Here is a 22,369-nt window from a genome sequence, read left to right as displayed (position 1 = left end):
TTGTGATTTAAGTAAAAAACTATCTGAAAATAAAAAAGAAACGAACCACGCTTCGCTATCTAACTAAATAGGTTACGGGTCCAACATGCGTCAAATGTACAGACGTAATTTGACTAAATCGCGTGGAAATTGCGATAGTTTTGCGCTTGGTCGATTGTAATAAACAAAAATAGTTCTGTGTAGGCGCATTCTTTTAGTTTGCACAACAGACGCCTAAGGTTGTTGCACAATCCTCGTTTGTACTTGTTTCTCGAGTTTACAGGGCGACTAAGATTATCACAATGGTTTTTCAGAGATATGTTTGAGTGTTTAGCCCATAGCTGTTATATCGCGTAAAAACATAAATTATACCCTAAATTAGAGTGAATACGTCGTACGTGATTTGTATCTAATTTTTCAGAAAGAAGAAACAAAGTGGCTTAAAATAGCATGTCGTTTGTATTTGACATTTTAATTAGTTAAATTAAACGTCTTTCGAATGCTACATTATATGACATCATATTTAAACAAGAACCTTACAATTTTGCAATATTATATCTATTAGACCTTTAGATTATCTATTTACCTGGTTGAGTGAAGAAAAACTTTAATTGATTTCTCACAAAGCCGCCCCTTTGCGCGCTGAAAATTAATATAAATAAAATAAGCGCAGAATGAGAAAATTTGACACAAACCCAACGTCGTCAAGCGCTTGCACCGTTGCGTTTACACCGCTGGGCAATTTTCAAATTTTAGGATAAATGTGCATTTAATAACTACAGGGCTTCATTTGAAAACAAAAATTTAGCATGTTCTCTGTAGTACTAAAAAAATCTCCATGTAAAAATTATGTGCCAAGTTAGATATTTTTTTTACTTATTTTAAGGGTATCGTATACTTTTTGGAAGACCGTTATTTAATAGTAAATACATAAACCATTTTATCTAGCAAAACAGTTTTTCTCCTTCGTTGGCTCGGCTTAAAACCAAAAACCAAGATCAGTAATAAACGCATAGATTTGTAGGATCTGCTGAATCGATCTGTGGCTCCGTTGGTAGAGCGGTTGCCCAAGATTGGCATTACAGACGCAGATTCGAGCCCTGTCAGAACGAAGGAAAGATTTGTCTATATGTTCGATCTTTGCATTAATAATTATAACCTATATTTTTTATGATACCAAATGACGGGATGAACAAGTCGTGCGCCTGTCCATGGCAGTTGCAATGCCACTCAGAGCTTTAAATCGCAAAGATCTCATGTCACCCTGAAACATAAGTAGACAAGTCTGCCTGTAATTTCCTTGTATTTTTGTTCCAGTAACTTCGTACGCATAGTAAAATTTTGGTGTCAATGCCCAGAGATCTAAAAACAAATTACTTGTTTGAGTTCATGAATACCTGTTATTAATCGATAAATGTACAAGTTATATGGGTAACTTAAACATTTTCTTATGATCTCTAAAAGTTATTTGTAAGCCTTGTACTCTACATGAACGAATAAATAAAGACTGGCAATGACGCCATATTGGATTTGTAAAGGGAACAAACATTAATCATACGTAACTAGGGTATGTAGCAGTATTTTTTTGTTCCTTTACATTACCAGTCCGCCATATTCGTTTTGTAAGGGGAACAATTCGTGCTACATTACCTGGTTTTGTAGCAGAAATAATTTTTCGTTACCAAGTGCTGCTAATGTGAGTTGATTATGTGCTGCTAACAAGGGGCAGGTTTATATACGCGATGTGAGCATTGAGCACTGAGCTCCTATTTGAAGGGTAAGATTGCAAATATGTGAGAGAGTGAGAGTAAGATGGCAAAACTACAAGCACATGGGATTTGTTAACTTACGTCTCCGCGTGACGGGCTCAGTGGCAGTGCCCCACAGATTTAAAGCCGTAATTAGCACTACAATATTGCTATGGACAGGTGTCGCTTATCAACAGGCGCACGACATGTTCGTCTCATTAATTGGTAAAAAAAATCGTTTACACGTATTTTTTTTTATACTCAGATTGGAGACCACATTGAGCGAGGATGCGATGAGTCATGCGAATGTACACTACCAGGCATCTTCGAGTGCTCACCACGATGCAAGCATCCTTACATACGGAGGGGGCGGAGGTTAAACGATCCTCTATGCTTCGAATCGCCGGTTGATGAATGCTGCTCTATTGTGGCTTGTGCTACGGGGAATCAAGGTGAGAAATCTAGTAAAGAATAATACTTACGAAAGGACGTCTGAAAAGTTCATAACAGAATCTGATAATATGTCTTCTAGATCTGACTTGTTTAAAAATCTATACTTACATTTACATACTACTAATTAAATTTTAATACAAACACACGCTGGCACATTTATCGGAACAAAAAAGTGAGAATATAAAAAAGTAAATACAAACGTTTACTTATATCGAGTTCTTAGGTTTTCGCGATTGTTACACATAGGAAAAGAAACTATTTTTCCAGATTTAAATCGCGTATATTTGTTTTTTCAAACAAGCCGACGTTTCGGGCCCTTTACAGGTCCCATGGTCACCTGGAAACGTCGGTTTGTTTGAAAAAACAAATATACGCGATTTAAATCTGGTAAAATAGTTTCATTTCCTACAAAACGTTTATATTTCATTAAGAATTACACATCAGGTAGAAATTAAATTAACATCTTTTAACATCGATTTAATACTAGATGGCGCAAAAGTTGTCACCCGATATTCTTTGTCTGTATTTTTTTTTAATAAAAGAAAAAACTTTAGCTTTGCTTTTGGATTGTGTTTATTTGATGTCTACATTTTTTTTTCATTAAGTAGAAATAATGGTATCGGCCAAGTGGCCGCCGCCAGAACTGATGACCATAAGGGCCCGATTTATGGCATTTTCCATCACTCTTGCCAGAACTTCCGGCATAGCGAAGCAATAGCATTCCTGACGGATATTCTTTTAGAGGGCTTCAAGAGTCTGAGGCTTGTTGACAAAGACTCGTGAATTGTGAAAATTTGAAAATTGTAACAGTTTAGCGTTGATTAAATAAAAAATAATAAATAAAAAAAACGATTTCAACTAATGTTTACGAAATTTACAAGAACGCAAAATCAACCTCGAATCACTCAACAAACCTGTATTAGCAGAAAATTAAAAGAAATAAGTGAAAAAAATTACAGTCAACATTTTTTAATTTTGTAATTATTACACCTAAAATAAAAAAAGAAAAATAACCGGCCAGTATTTTGAAAAAAAAACCATTGCAATATTTTGGTATTTTTACTAGTGTTCCACTAAATGGGCAGGTGTATTTTCTATATCGTCTATAGCTATGGTAATAAAAGGGTTGAGTGTCTTTACAGTCATTACATGATCAGAAGTAGACTCGTCACTTTTATAGTAACTAAAATGTAAAAAAAATATTACAAATGAAAAAGTTGTTCGAGTTACTTTTAAACCCTGATTCTGTAGTGCTGTAGGTTATTATACTGACATCGAAGTTTTTGTTGTTGAAGAATTTGATAGTCAATAATTGTTACTTACGCATGACTTCGACTTGTTCTGTGTATTTATGTATTTTCGGTATCGTGCTATTTAAATTATTTATTACTCAAATTGATTCTTTTCTTTGTACAATTGTGTTTTATGTCAAATTTTATTTCGTCTATTTAAAGGTAAAACCACATAAGTGACATTTTAAACAAAAACTCTTTAATTTATATAGCTATGGTAAGAAAATCACTATCTTTCTGCACGTGAAACTCAATAACAAAAAAGCTATAAACTTAATAAGAGTTTTATCTGCAGAAAGTTGGTGATTTTCTTAGAATAGGTACATAATTTAGAGATTTTTTTGTGGAAAATGCCACTTATGTGGTTTTACCTTTAAGCAGACGATTTATTTAGTACCTAATTGTCTATAATTATTTCAATTTTGATTTTTTGTACCTAAATTTATGTGTGGTGTTCCAATTTATGACGGGCCATGGCAGATTAACAGCGCGGGCTATGTACATAGTTAGCATAGTTCTCAGATGCTGAGTCATGGACTCTTTTGACATGCTTTTTTATTTTAACTTGTATTTATTATTATTTGTTTTATTTTTTCTTCTTTGTTTCAATTTTGAAATTTATGTATTTTATTTAATTTTATTTTTTTATTGTATTTGTTAGCAACTGCCAGACTAAAAAAGTGTTTTTTTTCTAAAATATAAGTGCGCATTTCACGTCCCTCTCATCTGATGCAAAGCGACGTTGAGATCGACGTTGTAACATACACGCCTAAATATTGCCGATTCACTCTCGCCTTGAAAAGGCGCCAAGTATAACGTTTGGGGAACAAGTCCGCAGGCAGGGAATTCCACATTCCCTAGCCGCTCGTCATATAAAAATTTCGCAAGTCACTAATAAATATAATAAATTATTTTATTGTTATCGAGTTCTTAGGATTGCTACACATATGAAATGAAATGAAACTGTTTTTCCCACATCTAAATCGTGTATATTTACTTTTTCAAACAAACTAAAGTTTCAGACTCTTATAGGCCCCTTTGTTATAATTGACTGATGTGATTATGTAATTTTTTCCAGACTTAAAAAAGACATTGGAAATTTGTAAATACGGCAATGACTCCTATGTCGCTGGCGCAAAGTGGAATATCGGATGCGAACAACAATGTTCCTGCGAGGCTAACTCTGTAGTCATGTGCAAGCCGAGGTATGTATTTAAAGATACAACTCTCTTGTCTGGACTTAAACCAGGTATTGCGAAGAGATTGTGTAGCACAGTGTTGGGCAAAGTAGAATAGAAACCATTTATTAAATGCTACAACACAAAAATAAACGGTAAGAAACTTAAAAAAGACAAAGCTAAATTAAAACAAAAACAGAATAGAACAACAAACAAAACTGAAATAAAAATAAAATCCTAGTAATAGGTAATGAAACGACAACAAAGCAAATACATTAAATAGTCAACACTATTGTGTACTAAGTAGATGTCATGTTTGCGATTGTGGCATATGTAAAAAGATCCACCCAGCTAATGTCACCACCGAGAAAAGGTTGTGACGTTGATTTAGAGTGGACCCTCAATGTACGGCCAGCGAAGGGCTTTAATCCAGCCCAATGTCCCTTTTAAAGTCAGCAGCAGCATTGAAGTATCGAAATTAATGAGGCTGTTGACATACACACAAAATAACACACACTATACTAATTAATAATATTTTAATAGAACATGATTTTTTTTAAAGTCTGATCACAAAACGTGAAGTGCCTTTTTATTTAATTTTAATTTATTTTTCTGGTCCCTGTTGAAAAACGTTGGCCACCCCTGGACTCTACCAAATTTGTTACCTCAGGTGCAAGAAACTTGAACAATCCGACCAATGTATTAACGTCCAAGATCCAAATGACGAATGCTGTGAGGTACAAGTGTGCGACGTCTCCCATGATGACCATGAGGAACCTGTTGAAAACATCACAACCACTGTTAAACCTGACACGACAACTTCTAGTATTAATACCACCAGTACTACTAGTGTCACGACTTCTACGAGTACTACTACTGAGGTAACTGTTTGTATATACAATATTTATTATTATTGGATATCATAATATATCAATAAATATTAGACATCACATACGTTGCTCTGATTCCAAAGTAAGTAGCTAAAGCACTTGTGTTATGGAAATCGGAAACAACGACGGTACCACAAACACCCAGACCCGAGACAATATGGAAAAGTTAGTTTCTACACTGATCCGGGCGGGGATCGAACCCGAGACCTCAGAGACGGCGACATCATGAAAACCAGTGTACAAGCCACCAAATCGATCAGATCGAAGGATTTTTTGTGTTTGTTCAGTCTTTATGTCAATCAATAATTAAAACTTTTTTATTTAAAAAAAAACCGACCTTAAAAGTTATCTTTCACTGCGTTCGTTACCGTGGTCTCCTCAATGATAACTGAAAGGCATTATATGGAAGTCCTCGTCAAAATGAACTACGTGAGCCCAAACACAAGGTAGCTGCTGTACATTTGAAAAGTTCCTCTAATCTGTCTGCCATTTCTACCATCAGATCAGCTTTAAAGCACCATAACATTTTAATTTCATTGGAATTACATCTATATGCCAAGTTATACAGAAATCTATTAACGGAAATTCTATAAACAGGATTCATCTCCTAGTTTTCCACCCTTAAAGATGGAATATCTTCTTCAAATTTGAATTGGACCACTACTGAAGCGTTGTCAACAAAAAAGATTCTTCGAAATCTGTTCATAAATATCGGAATAATAGCGTAACATGCAAAAAATATACAGCCGAATTGAGAACCTCTTGCATTTTTGAAGTTGGTTAATAATAACAAACTACACACATCAAAAGTTTCCAGGGATCTGTCATTAAATATTGAAATTATTAAAATTATTTTTAATATTAAAGAATTGAATTTGACGTATGAATTCTCACATTGATCCCTTGACATTATTGAGCAGTGTATTTGTATATTGTGATAATATGATCCCTTCCGTGGTTGTCTTGTAGGGAATGGTAGTAGGTAGTTTGTAAGCCATCAATGGGTTCATTGGTCAGATATTGGAGTGAGAACTTTGAGACTTTTATACAACATTCTCATTAATAAACCATCACTGTGTATTGCATCGCTGCACCATTCATTTAGGAATGAATATCTTGAATGTGATTTTATTAAGATCAATTAAAAATGCAATGTTTTACAGTCATACAAAGGCTTCGACGACTACGACTTGCAAGCAAGAACGTTCCGTCCACTAGTTTTACCAGAACCGATTGGCTCAGTGAAAGTCTTACAAAATAACAGCGTTCAAGTCAACTTAATGCACATGAATAGTAGCCGAGATCCCATACATTTAATGCTCAGCAAAGATGGTGGAAGAAATTTCGAGGATGTCGAATTGAAGTATTCTAATTTGATCCTTAATTTAGAAGGAGGAAAGGACTATATTTTGAAAACGAAAGAGACTGGAACGAAGTTTAATTTTACTATTACGGCAACTGATGTTGCTAAGGGAAATTTTAGCAGTGCCGGGTGCTTTCATGAAGGCACGCTATATTCTATTGGTGAGTACCGTTACTGTAAATATTAGACAATAAATATTAGACAACGTCACGTAGGTACGTTGGTCCGATTCCAAAGCAAGTAACTAAAGTACTTGTGTTATGGATATTGGAAACAACGAAGGTACCACAAACACCCTGACCCGAGGCAATATAGAAAAGTTCGTTTCTACATTGACCCGGCCGGGGTTCGAACCCGGGACCTCAGAGATGGCGACATCACGGAAACTGGTGTGCAAGCCACTCGATCACGGGTCGTCAAACTGTGTGACTATGATGGCATTTCTCAAAATGATGTAATTTATACATTTTCTCAAACATGCTCGGAAATGTTTGCATTACTGTCAAAAAACGAACACGGAAAGTTTGTTATTTATAGACCATGCGACTTGTTCCCGGTCAAGGCCTGCAAAGTAATTATAAAAATCCATTACTGTCCTCTTCTTTAAACTTTTAAATCAACCTACTAATAATGAACTATGTAAACAGGCAAAAGAAAAACTCATACAGCCAACTGCCCACTGTTCATAACTGCGAGAATTAAAAATACCTACCTGTACCGCTTACTTAAAAAAAGAAGAAAATGGCGTAACATTTAAAGTAAAGTGTTTTGGTATTTATTTGTTTTGTCGTCTTTTTTGTATTTTGGTCGCGAAAATGAATGCTAGGGAGAAGAGCAATAACAAAAATACAGAAGTTCAGCAGACTATTATTAATGTGCCTGAAAAACAATAAGATTTTCTATAATTATTAATACAAAGATCGAACACTCAGAAAAGATTCCTTCGATCCGGTCGAATTCGAACCGACGTCTTCCAGCTTACCGTGCCAGACGCTATACCAACTAAGCCACGAAACGAACCAGCGGACCTCACGAATTTTTCTATATGCTTGCGTCATGTCTTTGTATTTGGTTTTTTCAACGACTTTTTATTCGTAGCGCTACCTATGAGAAATCTATGAAAGATTTATCGCCCAGTTAGTACCTTTACAGCTACCAGTCCTGGCGAGAGATGTCGCTATTCATTGTATTTTAAATTTTTATTGAATCGATATTCAATTATTTTTTGTGAAATTACTCCACTACTTTGTTATAATGATTAATACAAAGATCGAACACTCATAGAGAGGCGCTACGACTAAAAAGTCGTTGAAAAAACTAAACACAAAGACAGGACGCAAGCACATAGAAAAATTCGTGAGGTCTGCTGGTTCGTTCCGTGGCTTAGTTTGTATAGCGTCTGGCACGGTAAGTTGGAAGACGTCGGTTCGAATCCTGCCGGATCGAATGAATTTTTTCTGAGTGTTGCGATCTTTGTATTAATAATTATAACAAATTAGTGGAGTAATTTCACAAAAAATAATTGAATATCAATTTAATAAAAATTTAAAATAACATTTTCTTTTAGATTTTTTTTAATGTTAATTAATATGTTACTATTTCTAGTCATCTTCCTATCTTCAGCAGCTCCTCGCATTGTTTGAGAAAAATTCTATTCATACCTCGGCGGGAACGGGGATTGCTTGACTCGTATTAATACAAGGCTTCGCTGGCTCTCGTCCTTGTAACTCATACTCGTCCAGCAATTCCTTACTTCCCGGCCTCTGCAATTATGCACTACTCTATTACCTTTGAAACGCTTAAGCGCTTTGCTTTATTTAGTGGCTTATTCCACTAAGATACAAAAAATTAAAGACTAACTTGAGTTAAAAAAATAAACACTGCGGATCCATAATATCCACATCTGTTTTTCCCCTTTATAGTTTTCCCGAGTATATTTGCAGCTACTGGAGTATTTATACATTTACCTAAAAAGTCCATCTGTTCCTACAGGTGAAGAATACCACATTGGATGTTCGGAGCTTTGTGAATGTACAGGACCGAATCAGAGCGAGTGCGTGGAGCTTGTGTGCCCCTCCCACGTGGGATTGGAATTAATGTCCAAGGGTTGCGTACGGTGGGCCCCCTCCCCTCCCCCCACTCCACCGAATTGCTGCCCCCGGACTGCTCGGTGTATCAGTGATGGAACTTGCCATTATAATGGAACTGCGTATGTACTTATTTATAAGATTTCCCTGTTCATGTAATACCCAACCTACACAATAGTGAATCATCACTTGTTCGTCCCGTCACTTGATATTATAAAAAAAATGTCTTCGGCAATAACGAATAAACTCTGGATGAGAATTGCAGTGTACTGGCGACGCTATATCTTCAAGATAATTATTTCCGTTACTTGCAAAACTGTATGTATTTTAATGAAATTAAATATTAATATATGATATACATGATATAGGGTTGGAAGATAGGTCAATTGTTCAGAAGTGCACAATTTGATGAATTTAAGGTTTTCAAATTCTTCCAACAACTATTTATTCTACTTAAATTTATATTGAAGTTTTCACCACACTCTACAACAAATTGTTACAGATATATCCTAAATTTTTATCCTAAGGTTGCCTGGAAGAAATTGTTACATAGCAATAAAACCGCCTATTACACATTAACTTACTATTTCTATATTTACTTATGTTGCTGTTCTGTGATGCTGCTGTAATTTTATGTGCAATAAAGATATTTCATTCATTCATTCATTCTTACAGCATACCCAACTGGACCGAAGTCCCCATAACGCTGACGGGTTGTGAGCAGCGTTGTTTCTGCGAGAACGGCGAGCTGGACTGCCAAGAAGTCTGCACCCCTCTCCCGCCCATTCCACCTCAAACCATGCGCTGCCCCCCACAACACCGGCCGTCACCCGTCAACATCTCTGATGATGACTGCTGTAAGCAATGGGCTTGTGTTCCTCATCCTGGTAAGAAAGATTTTTACTATCTTAAGAATATCGGCTATGAAGGGCACTGTAAGATATAAATGAAAAGGTGTATAGAATGGCGGCAAGGGCAAAATATCACAACGCATAAATCACTGCATAGAATCATATCATCATATCGCTTTAACGTTAGCAAATGGAAGTTAAGTTTTGGTGCATAAGTAAAAAATGCTCACTAGCCTTTTTACTAGCAAACAATAGATAAGTAGTAGGGGCTATTCTTTAAAATTCTGAATCAGTCACTTTTTCTCTCATAAAAGCATGCTACAGCCTTTACCATTCTCACCATTATTATTTGAATTGCCATGAACATTTCTCTATCATTACATTAATTGAACCGCATGACCTCATTGCTTCCAGCCGAAGACCAGACCACGACTTTACCGACCGGTATCATAAACTACGTGACACCAGTCACCCCTGCATTACCGACAACGACTAAATTATATCTCTCGACTGTCTCTACGGAACCTACAATTGACTTTTATCGACACTTACACCCTGCCAAATCCATATTAAAACACAAACCTTACCCATTTATTAAAGATAGCACGAAATACACAGCTGATGTACAGAAATATCTCCAACAACCTACCAACTCTTCTATGAGCATTGATTCAGACCAAAATATGAGAGTCCCTGGACCAAAAGCCCGTCCAACGAAAGTACAGTTAGACCATCCAATGAAGGTCCAAGTACAACAAATACAAAAACCTTTACAAGCAGCTATGAATAATGCCAAATTTAGCCATTATAATTACAAACCGAAAGAAAACTATCCTGGAAACATACGTATTATCGACAATAGCAAGCCTATTCATCATTATGATTATAAACCAAAAAGCGATTTTCCAATATCAGATATCGACATGCATGAGCTCATCAATCCGTCTATACTGTTTAAAGGTGCAAATGCGATAAGTACTTTCAGTAAAAATAACTATCAACTACCACTCAAGATAGATGAGATGGAACCGGAACCATATTTTGTGCCAGCACACAATGTGTTTAATAATGATTTAAAACCAGCAGTGGGAGAAGTTTACGTCCTTGAAAGCAAACCTCCTGTCGCAGCAGATTCACCTACTCACCGTCAACCGTATTACGCACCTAATAATAATAGACATAATGTTCATCAAGAACCCGAAACAGAGCCCTCGTCTAAGAAGCTGCTTTCAAATCAGGCAAACCCATCATACAAATTGCGAAATAAAGAATTATACGCCATACATACTGAACCGCGTGGCCACGAAGCGTGGTATGATGATAAGGTACAGGACAATGCTCATGTGCAAATGACAGCACCTAATCCTTACGAAAATGTTTTACTTAGACCTGTAGACAGGTCTGAACCGACGCATAGAAAGCTCATGAACCCTCAGTCTAGAAATAGTCCATTAGATGTGGAACATCTAGTTAATCAAATGGAAGTGGAAGCAGAAGTGAACAGGAACCTTGAGCGATCTGCTGACAAATCCCAAAACCCAGCGGCAGGTCAGTGACCTTGCCTGTTTGCTGACGATCTTTCTTTGTATTCTATATTGTAAACTGACTGTAGACATTCGACTTCACCCCTGACTTGTAAACTCTTTGGAACACTGACTTAAAATCCTAATGTAACACGACTAACAAAAACGCTTAGCACAACTGCATTTAAGTTTCACCGCATTATTTTTCAATTATGTGTAAACAAATAACGTGTTATTGTGGTATAGTAGAATACAACAATACACCGTATTTAGCATTCACTTGCCTATACAAAACCTGTGTACATACTATACTTTGTTTTAGAGAGTTCAAATAGATCAATCCAATAGTATCTGATTAATTCAGTTGTGTCCTAGTCATCATTCCTTTGTGATGAAAATGGAACGTATTATGCCAAGAATGTCTATTCTCTGAAACGATGTATAGAGGTAGTATTTATTGTATTCGTGATCAAAATTACAGCGTTAAGTATGCTAGGACTTAGCGTTAAATGATAATGACGTAATGCTACGTCGAGTGTCATTTTTATTACCGTAAGCAATGTGTTTCAGGTCTTACAACATCAGTGACCCCAACTCAATCCAATCACTCTCCTTCAGGATTTTTGCCAACTATTCCTCCCGAGATCCATTTCCCCCAAGACGAAATCCCTGACTATGATCAGAATAACCTTCATCGTCCAATAAACGCTCTGCCACCAACTATCCCAGGATTACCTCCAGGGCTGCCTGTACCTCCGAACTATGGAGAAGAAAATAAGAAACTTTCTGTAATATCCTTGCAAGCAGACTCGCCAACCAGTATCAAGTTATTATTCGGGCTGCCACCTGTTTTGGTCGGTTTGCGAGGCAGCGTCGATTTGCGATATACCGATGAACCGTAAGCATATTACTTTACTACGAAGTTGTACGTTATAACGTTTATTATTTCCCAATAATCATATACTCAATACTCAATATATTTATTGCATTCATATGGTAAACATGTCTTAAAGTTAAAATAATGCTACACATATGAGCCCTTTATTAGGGATAACAATAACAGCAGAGGTAGGCCGAGGTTTCAATGATTAATTAAAATTGTTATTTATCAAATAATAATATAAAAAAAAATGTCATAAAGAAATACGTCATATTATGAGTAAAATTATGTCACTTAAAACTTTGAATTTAATTAGATTACATTAGCATAACTTTATAGTATGTAATTAACATTTATTTATTATTCAAATTTATTATAATATTATTATTTTTATTTGTCATCAAAGTATTCATTTAAATTGTAATAGCATTTATTAATAAGATGTAATTTTAATTTATTTAGAAACAGTGAATACTTTTCCTCGTTTTTAATAATGGGAGCTCATTGAATATCCTCACCGACATCGAGTGGGGACTTGAGCTGTGTATGTGTAGCCGAGATCGTGGCAGAAGCAATCTATTGCGTGGTCTAAAAGTGTGTCGTTGAGGCAGGTCGTCAGTGTTAGTGTAAAAGTCAGGGTGTTGTTTAATAAATTTACAAGTTTCTAAAATATATATAGAACACAAAGTCAAAATTTTAAATTGTTTAAAGTGCGGTCTGCAGCTGTCCGTACTACTCAAATTGCCAAGAATACGGATGCATCTTTTCTGGATTGTAAATATTTCTCGTGCGTGCACACTATTTCCCCAAAGGATAATTCCGTAACTTAGGTGGGAATCGTAACCGTATCCTATTTTTTAAGAGAACCAAAGTTTTAAATTTTGCAACAGTGATCAGGACATCTCAGAATGGTACTCGCAAGTCTTTGCTCCGGCTGACGAGGTGCTGACCACTCCTCGTCTGGAGTTCCGGCTGACCGGCCTAAAACCGTCCACAACTTACAAGATCCGAGGAAAACTCTACCTTCATAATTTACCTGTGGAGCCTCAGAGTGATATTTACAGCGTCAGAACCCTGGATATGCCTTCTGTGAGTAGAAGAGTCTTTCAATATTTTTGTTTCAACAAAATTAGCCTGTAATAAACTTACCATACTTTTCTAGTAGCGACTAGCGTCATCGTTGATAGTACAACATACTTAACTAATGTGATTCTAATCCAGGCTTCGAAACTAAGTATACGACTTTTACGGAAGTTGACGATTGCATTGGTAGTTATTATTTCACATTGTAATTTTCCGCTGATCAGTTCACTACAAGGCTCCCTTACCAGTTTAGATGTAGACTGATGTAGACTTTAAAAATGTGTTGCGTGGCCGAACGGTTACCATGCTGATCGCTGACGCAGAGGTCGCAGGATCGATTCCTGGGCCGGGAGAAATATTTGTATGGCCTACATTCATTTCTCTTGTGAGTTTGGATATAATTTATAGTTGTCTATGTGTGTGTCCATGGCACCCGCGACACATGGTTTTCCTAGTGCGGAGCTATTTATATTTGGTCCTATTTTTCCTCCTATTTGGTATATTTATGGTTGGTCCCATAGCAACTATTGATCCTCACCAGAGACCGGATCGAATGGCATAAAAAAAAGTTTTGTAAAAATTGCCTTGTATCTTGCTGACTGTACCATTTTTTCTAAATCTGTGAATGCCAATCAAAATATCTTCAAAATTCATGGATAGTCTTGTAGAACCGTTTTCCTGTAACTACAACTATAGGTAGCTGGCCTTGCTGCTCCGTGTAATATATACCACTGTATATGTTTATTTTCTTATTTAATGTTGTGGCAATATTTCAACTGTCGGCGAATTACATAAAATTCGATTGGACTTTTTTACTGCAAGAAAATGATTACATTCGAACAAATATTGCCTATTATTAGATTGAGCATGAGTTGAGTAAGTCTTCGATTGATTCGTATTTGTTCTCTGAAAAAATAAAGAATATTTTGTATTGTAACAATAGTTAACTTTCACCCATTCGTCAGGTACCCACAGAAGAGAAGCGTCGCGAGATAGACAGCAGGCTGATGGTAGTTGATGTAAACGACACTGTAGCTCACGTCAGTTGGCGACACTTCTCTGAGAGCGAGCTGCAGTACATTGATGGCATACAAGTGAGGTGTGTGATTAAAGATAATATTATAATAATAATAATTTATTTATTTTCTCTCAACATACAAGGTAAATTGTATAAATGCTTACTGACTGATAAGTTTCAGCATGAAACCTTTTTTGCGAGAGAGTGGTGCCTGAAATAGGCATAAAAATGCCTGTATTTATTGCCTCAGCTCACCGGGTCCTCGTTTTTTGAAGTGTATATATATATACATAGATGTACTATGTTAAAATCAATTTTCACATAAATTAGGTACATACAGTAATGCAACGGTAAAAATGTATTAAAATGGATTGTATACAATTACTCACTTTTATTTGCAAAATTAAATTTTTAAAAAATAAAAAAAATGTGGATAAGAATTAAGATACTACTTTATAAAGAAAAATATCACAAGTAAATAAATTTGCGAAAAAAACAGTGTGCTTCTGCGTGTTGTATTATTATATTTTAGTGGGCAAGTGTATGTGCAATACTTTAATTATAACGTGGGATGCAAAAGGTTTTTAATCTTGTCATAGTCTAATGACTTAAGCCACTTTACCACTGCTCGCTTACAGCTGGTTCTTGGTAGATGATATATTTTTGTGTTGTTACTGATTTGTTATAACAGTTATCTTTTGTGTCTTAGTCCAATAGAATTTTCTGTATGGCAAGCTACAAACAACCATGGCGACCGCAATAAAGTACAATCTAATACATAAGGAGTTGTTACTGAGACTGGAAGATAAATTTAAAATTCCCTTTCAGGTACCGTCCAGTGGGCACGCCGATATACAGTATGACAGAACTCTTACACCATAGTAGATCAGTAGCTGAGCTCCGGGAGCTGAGACCCGGTACTCAATATGAAGCTTCTTTGGTCCTGGTGCCACCGCCGCGCGCTACCACCGAATTGAAGGATCCCGCTTCTGTGCAGTTCGACACTGCTCCTTATGTCGGTAAGTGTCATCATCGTTTAATGCAAACAATGGGTAGTTGTTAGAGTAGGTAAGGTCATTATTATAGAGCAATTTCGATCATGAGTTGATTGGCAAGTAGCAGTTAACAGCTTTTCGGAATGACATATTTCTAATCTCTTTTGCAGTCTATGGCTAGAATAGAAATAGAAAACATTTATTCCTTAAGTAGACAACACAGTACACATGCATTTTGTAATAATACCAATAAAAATAGTACTAACTGCAAATATATGGAAGAGTACAACGCGTGTGTGCTGTGCTGCCAAGGAAACCGTGACCCACTCAGCTTATTGTCGTCTCAGTTATGGTGCTACGACGCTGATTTTCAGCGGATCCGGCAACAGAACACACGTGACACGGAACATAGTAGCCGTGACAGATTGACAATTATGTCCTTAAAACGAACAGATTATTGACACAGTACAAGAAGTAATGACGTTACCACTTACATAATATATGCGTTAAAATGTGAGATTACACATACATAATTAAACAATAAACTAATTGTCACTTTGCACTATCAATAAACCATCAAATTGTTCAACAAATTGCATAGATTTTTAAAACCGCGTCTAAGGAATAAAGTGATATAATTTTTACTTCTAAATCTGCAGTTTTACACAGGTACTAAAATAAAAATATTGATAACACTTTAGCACGTCTACTCTCTGTTCCGCGTCCCGCGCGCTCCTCTTATTTGGACACTTTAACTATTGTGTATAACCTCGGATGTCTTCAAATGTATGCTAGAGCATTTGTAATATTGTACCATTTTGAAACATTTATTTTTTTGTGACTAAAAGTGAAACTCCTTGCAATAAAACTTTCAATTTACCAAGTTGAAACAGCTGGTGATCAAAAAGTGGCAGCATTCATGTAATTTTATTCACTAAGGAACAAGAACTAGATGTTTCAAAATAAAGGGAAGCAACTAGATTTGAGCAAAAAACACTTAAATATATTGTTCAAATGACCCAGTTGACTCGTCCATCAAATTGTTCAAATGACGTAGTTAACTCAAACTCAGCAGTCAAACATTTTATAGCTCTTTGGCACATTAAACCGAAACTTTTCAAAATTGTATCTTATTTCGCAGACCCTTACAACTGGACGGTATCAATCGAGGCCCGCGTAGTAGGCTCAGATGCAGCCGAACTCACGTGGCACGGTATTCCCTCTCCTGCTGAGCGGTGGGTGCGAGTCTATCGAGCAGCGCATGCATGTGGCACGTCCAGACATGAACACGATGCCTTTAGACTAGCTACCAGAGATCTGCCACCCACCATAATGTTGTCCGGACTTGATCCTGACTCTAAGTAAGTTTACGTAATTCAGTTGAAAATTGAGATTCAATTGCTACTTTGTTGATCATTACAACAACACATATATTAAATAATTTGATTATTCCTTAAATTACAAAAGTATAATGTTCACTAAACAGACTAGGGAAAAGCGTTACATTTCTATCACCGTGACTATCGTTCCGGATATAAAAAAAATTACAGTGACAAATCACCGTGATTTTGTCACGCCTGTCACTTACATCACGATATACGGTTTTGGCAAGCGGCTACTTTATAATTATTAGTAACGTTTAATTTAATTTGAAAAATTGATCCGCCTTCACAGTTTTACAGGCTTGTCGCATTATTCGTTAATAAGACCATGAGGCGTGTTTAGTATTCTTGACCAATTTTGTGCAATTATCTTATTTGCATTTAGTTGGAGTAGGTCTTCTCACTCAATGGGGGGCTTGTTCTGTAGTTCCCACGTGGGCTCAATGCTGACATGGAACTTCATACACATCATTAAATTGCTTTGTAAACGTGTGCAGGTGTGCAGGCAAATTTGAAATTAAATTTCGCATATAAATTCCGAAAAACTCAGAGGTGCTAGTCCGGATTTGTACCCACGATCATTTCATATGCTTCAGAGGCAATAGATCCAACTATTAGGCTACCACGTTTTTTTATTTATTAATAGTATATTGTAACGAGTATAGAACAGGCAAATTACTTACTGACACAACTACATACAATATTACCTAAATATGACTTTGGGACTACGTTTTATTTACAGATGCAGGGTATGGATGGAACTGTTCCTGACAAATGGCAAGATCAAGACAAGCAACGTTCTAGAAATCAACACAAAATCACAAGACTCGCCAGAAGAAATCGACAGTTAGTTTTCAAATTTTAATTTTAATTATAATAATCAGAAATAGAGACGAAAAAAGTCGTTGAAAAACCAAATACAAAGACACAACAACAAGCACATAGAAAAATTCGTGAGGTCCGCTGGTTCGTTCCGTGGCTTAGTTGGTATAGCGTTTGGCACGGTATGCTAGAAGACGTCGGTTCGAATCCGGCCGGAGCGAGGAATTTTTTCTGAGTGTTCGATTTTTGTGTTAATATTTATAATAAACTAGTGGAGTAATTTCACAAAAATAATTGAATATCCATTCAATAAAAATTTCAAATACAGACGAAATGTCATTTAATTTGTTTGAAAACAATTCTGCCAAATCATTACTGTGACGACTGCGTTCCGATTGGCTAGCCCGAGTTCGAAACAATTGACGGATGTCGACAACTTTTCACTTTTCGTTTCACTTCAAATCAACCAGTTTAACTTGATTTAATTTTTAATTGTCTAGGAAATGTGATTCCGTTGGTTTTGTAATTAGACGTGTTGCAGTTTTTCCCACACCACCGAATGGAACAGCCTCCGTTGTTACAGATATTATCTTTGGCCTACGTTTATTTCTCTCGTAAGTTTGGGCGTAATTTGTAGTTGTCTATGTGAATGTCCCTTGCATCCGCAACACAGTTCCCTAGTGCGGGGCTATGTTGAGTTTGTGCGTTAATATTATTTTAAAAGTTAGTTCTCTAATTTATATTTTGACGACCTCCGTGGCACGAGTGCCTTGCACACCGGTTTTTGTAGTGCCATCTCGGGTTGGATCCCCGGCCGGGTCAATGCAGATAAACTAACTTCATTGTCTCAGGTCTGGGTGTTTGTGGTACCGTCGTTGTTTCCGATTTCCATAAAATAAGCTTTAGTTACTTTGGGATCAGAGCAACGTATGTGATATTGTCTAACATTGTTGTGTAATATATCTATATATATATATTTTTTTGTGTTTCTAGACGAAATTGAAGCGTCGTCAATAGCTGACAGCCGTGGCGGTGGACGCGGTGACTACTACGGCGCTCTAGTCGTGGTGGGCGTAGTAGCCGCGTTGGGTGCCCTTACCTCACTGCTGTTACTTCTCGTGCTCGTGCGCCGGCATCGCCCGCGCTCCGTGCCTATTACTCGTAAGTTACAATTGCTAAGTTTTAAGATTCAAGCACAAATGCCGCAATGTATAACGCACCACTGTCGACTTTAAAGAGAACGTAAAGTACGCAGGAATTGGTTATTAGAAGCGGTACGTAGTGTATAATGGGCAGTACATACAGAATGTGGCATTGTTTCTTTTAATGCGAACTTTGCTCAACTTTAGGCATAATTGATAATGTTAAAATCAGGGTTATAATCAAAGTGATAATCATCATAACAATTATTTTGATAAATATACCTTGATGTTAATAAAATTAATTAGAACAACAAAATAACACCGATGGCAATGTTTTGACATATGTTTGTATCAGAGACTTACCAAAACATCTATTTCAAAAAGTCACAAACCAAACCGTTTTCCCCAATATTTCTTCGTTAACCGACGTTCCGTAGTTTACAGGTCCCATGGTCACGGTTGACTCGTCGGTTTGTATGAAAAAACAAATATACGCGATTTAAATCCGGAAAAATAGTTTCATTTCCTATGTATATCTTCTGTTTCAATTTTCAAAAATTAAAATTGTTCTTTGCGAATTTTAATAAAAGTAGCCTTATTAGTGTAATCACCATTTTCATATGCCATTGACATATTCAAGCACGTAAGTATTTTTTCAGGGAACGATAGCCGTATAAAGCAGACCATTGAAGCGTATAGAAATATTGAAGACCCATGGCACTCTGTGATCAATCAGTACCTTGTAAGAGTGTATTTTGTGTGACAAAATGTATAATTATTATTGACTTTTCACTTCTTCTTGTAGAAGAAGAAAAACAAAACTTTTAACTGCTAATGTTGCTACTACGTAACTAAAATATCAATATTGTAGTCTTTGGCATCTGCCAATATATCTATATTAACTTCCATAGCAGGTAACTAAACGCAATAATTTTATCAATTATTTTTTGATAGAACTAAAATTTCTAAACCAGTAGAATGTATAAGTAGTTCATGCTAAATTTAATGTGTATACAGTTTTATTTTAGTAATACAACATAGTATAATGCAAGACAGTCTTATTGTACTTGGAAGAATTAGCTGAAAGCATGTTGGTAGCGTTGTCTTTATTTTATTGTTTCGTTTTTTTGCAGCTGTGCCATCCGCCCCCCGCGAGTCGTCACTTCCCCCGTACGACAACCCGGCGTACAAACTAGAACTACAGCAGGAAACCATGGGTACCTATTTATTATTATTATTGCCTTTTACCTCTTATTACTAGCTTTATAAAGGTAATTATGATAAACTGTACTTTTATGTCAAAGATATAGAAGTTACGCGTGCGGAGCAAAACCAAGCAAAAACAAGCAAAAGGTATGATAAGGTATCTACTGGTGGTTGCGTACGTTAAAATACTTATATGTATACTGCACATTGTGTCACGAATCACATAACGTATTTAGTTAAATAATAATGGCACTGGATATTAATCCAACATGACTATTTCTAATTCAACTGACCAGACAATGCGTTTATAACAGATTCGCAAAATTACACATCTATTACACAATTCACGAGACAATTTCGCGTAGACGTGCGGAAAAATTGCTGAGTGTAGGAAAAATTTAAATGAGATGCACCAATTACTTCTTTGTTTCTTAAACCAATACCAATGCCCGCCATAAGAATTAAGAAGAAAACTTTCCCTAGCGTTGTCGTAATGATCCATCGCCACCTTGATGATCGTACTTGTTATGCTGTATAACAATATATCGCATTGTAGCGGGATTATGCAGGTAACCCATAAAGTCCTATAAGATTTGTAAGAGGTTATTTCACCCATCAATACGACCAAATTATTTGTGGAGGAATTTTTTTCCGTCTTCTCTTGGTGACTTTAAAGCAAGATCAGGGATTATCACGATAATTATACTGATAAAAATATGTTGATAATTATAAAATTAATTGGAACAACAAAATGTAGCATCATTGTCCGAGTGTGTTATTGTTTCTTTTATTTTTTTTCCATCCTCTAAGGTTATTGTATTATTATTCGAAACGTGTCAAATGTCAAACTCAAAAAGATTTCTCACTGTTTGTCATTTTTAGTCAAAAATTAAAGAGACAACACTACGAATCAGCATGAACAAATTATCTGATAATTATCAAAGAAAATAATGAATTTGAATTTGAAGAAAGTACACGTGTCTATGTATGCCGTTTTTTCCAGATCTCTGACAATTAAGTTCCCGTGGGCACAACAACGGCGTCAGTGCCAACGGGACAATGGTGTCAGAGCGCAGCGTCGACGTGCCAAATGGGCGGTCGTTCAACGAAATGGGCGTTTAAATAACGATTAAGAGACAATTGGCAACAGGCTACACTCTTTTAATAATACCTTCTTCGTTTTTTTTTGTGTTCTATACCTATACAATGGTAGTAGAGAAAGATATTTAAATGTATTTAGGATGCTTAATATGCTTTATTTATATATTGGCAAAGTGACCATAGATATTAGATACCTTCCTAATACGATTACATATTAGAAGCAGAACCCACAAAACGTTTAGAAAAGGCAGCTTTTATTCAAAGATAGATAGACTCCACATTCCAAAACATATCGTACAAACTTTTTATTTAAATTTATAAAAGTCTATGGACATCGACAAATGAATATGTATCATAGATTTTTCACAGATGGAACAATTCGTGAGGTCCGCTGGTTTGTTCCGTGGCTTGGTTGGCATAGCGTCTGCCACGGTTTGCTAGAAGACGTCGGTTCGAATCCGGCCGGATCGAATGAATTTTTTCTAAGTGGTCGATCTTTGGTTAAAAATAATTGAATATCATGATAGCGAAATATCCTAACATTCAATAAAATTTAATAACAAGATTTTTCGATTCATTAACATACAGGAATCGATTGACTATTTTCTGGACATACAAAAACTTATCTTAAAAGCTTGCAATATTAATTTTGATAATCTATTCTAATCTACTACGGAGTAGCATCTGTTGCCAAAAGTCTATTAAAAACGTCGTTGTATAAACCGGCCGAAAATTTTCGTCGCACCCTGTAAATAGGTATCATGAACATTTTATAGGTGTGTTACGATCGGCCAAGTGACAAAGTGTAGTAACACGAACTTTTTTATTTTGGTGGTTATTTTAGAGACTCGAATTTGTAGTGATTGTTGTAAGTGACAACATAATACGAGATTATAATGAACATAGCACAGATTTGTTTGCAAAAACTATGTTTTTTTTATATAATTGACAAATTTTTATACCATTCACAATTTGATTTGTTGCCATGTTCCATCATCATTATTTCTTTTTTTTTTCAAATGACTTGACTTTTGTAATGACTTTTATAATTCTGACTTGTATATAGTGTTAATAAAAGCATTTGAAGTTTACCTACGTAATATTAATCATGTAACTTGAAGTGTGTTAGAAACTCGCTGTTTATACCTACGCAGGCTTATTGCCTATTAATTGTTAAAACTATTGTAATATAGTATTCCATTTTATTTATACACTTTATGTTTTATTTATTTCATCCCGAGACACACCCCGGACACTCCATACGGTAGAAAATTATTTAACTACCACTACTATCACATAGCAAGGCGCTGTCTGCACACGTGTGTGCGTGAAGTGACAGGGTTACCCATAAATTTTCTCGTATTATTTATTCTCAG

The 22,369-nt window shown here is 36.0% G+C and overlaps 1 protein-coding gene across 5 annotated transcripts in view; it reads left to right on the top strand.

Moving 5' to 3' along the window:
- The window catches only part of LOC113226508 (putative epidermal cell surface receptor), an 87,516-nt gene extending 65,370 nt beyond the window's left edge, over positions 1-22,146 (top strand). The window contains exons 4-21 of one of the 5 annotated variants that reach the window (XM_026459145.1): positions 1,993-2,179; positions 4,551-4,677; positions 5,321-5,531; positions 6,704-7,064; positions 8,896-9,112; positions 9,666-9,877; positions 10,256-11,389; positions 11,935-12,262; positions 13,135-13,333; positions 14,293-14,426; positions 15,174-15,364; positions 16,482-16,701; positions 17,465-17,568; positions 18,538-18,705; positions 19,346-19,428; positions 19,820-19,903; positions 20,896-20,901; positions 20,948-22,146. In XM_026459145.1, coding sequence (XP_026314930.1) covers positions 1,993-2,179; positions 4,551-4,677; positions 5,321-5,531; positions 6,704-7,064; positions 8,896-9,112; positions 9,666-9,877; positions 10,256-11,389; positions 11,935-12,262; positions 13,135-13,333; positions 14,293-14,426; positions 15,174-15,364; positions 16,482-16,701; positions 17,465-17,568; positions 18,538-18,705; positions 19,346-19,428; positions 19,820-19,882 — 3,939 coding nt within the window. In that variant the 3' untranslated portion in view covers positions 19,883-19,903; positions 20,896-20,901; positions 20,948-22,146. Of the gene's footprint in view, positions 1-1,992; positions 2,180-4,550; positions 4,678-5,320; positions 5,532-6,703; positions 7,065-8,895; positions 9,113-9,665; positions 9,878-10,255; positions 11,390-11,934; positions 12,263-13,134; positions 13,334-14,292; positions 14,427-15,173; positions 15,365-16,481; positions 16,702-17,464; positions 17,569-18,537; positions 18,706-19,345; positions 19,429-19,819; positions 19,904-20,895 lie in introns of all 5 variants that reach the window. The other 4 variants (XM_026459144.1, XM_026459147.1, XM_026459146.1 and 1 more) reach the window with 4 other exon arrangements.
- The last annotated feature ends 223 nt before the right edge of the window (positions 22,147-22,369 follow it).

The sequence above is a fragment of the Hyposmocoma kahamanoa genome, unplaced genomic scaffold (genome assembly GCF_003589595.1).
Source record: "Hyposmocoma kahamanoa isolate Upper Pololo Valley unplaced genomic scaffold, ASM358959v1 192, whole genome shotgun sequence".
Taxonomy (NCBI): Eukaryota; Metazoa; Arthropoda; class Insecta; order Lepidoptera; family Cosmopterigidae; genus Hyposmocoma; species Hyposmocoma kahamanoa.
Note: the sequence above shows the minus strand (reverse complement) of the source record. Positions and strands in the feature narration are given on the sequence as shown.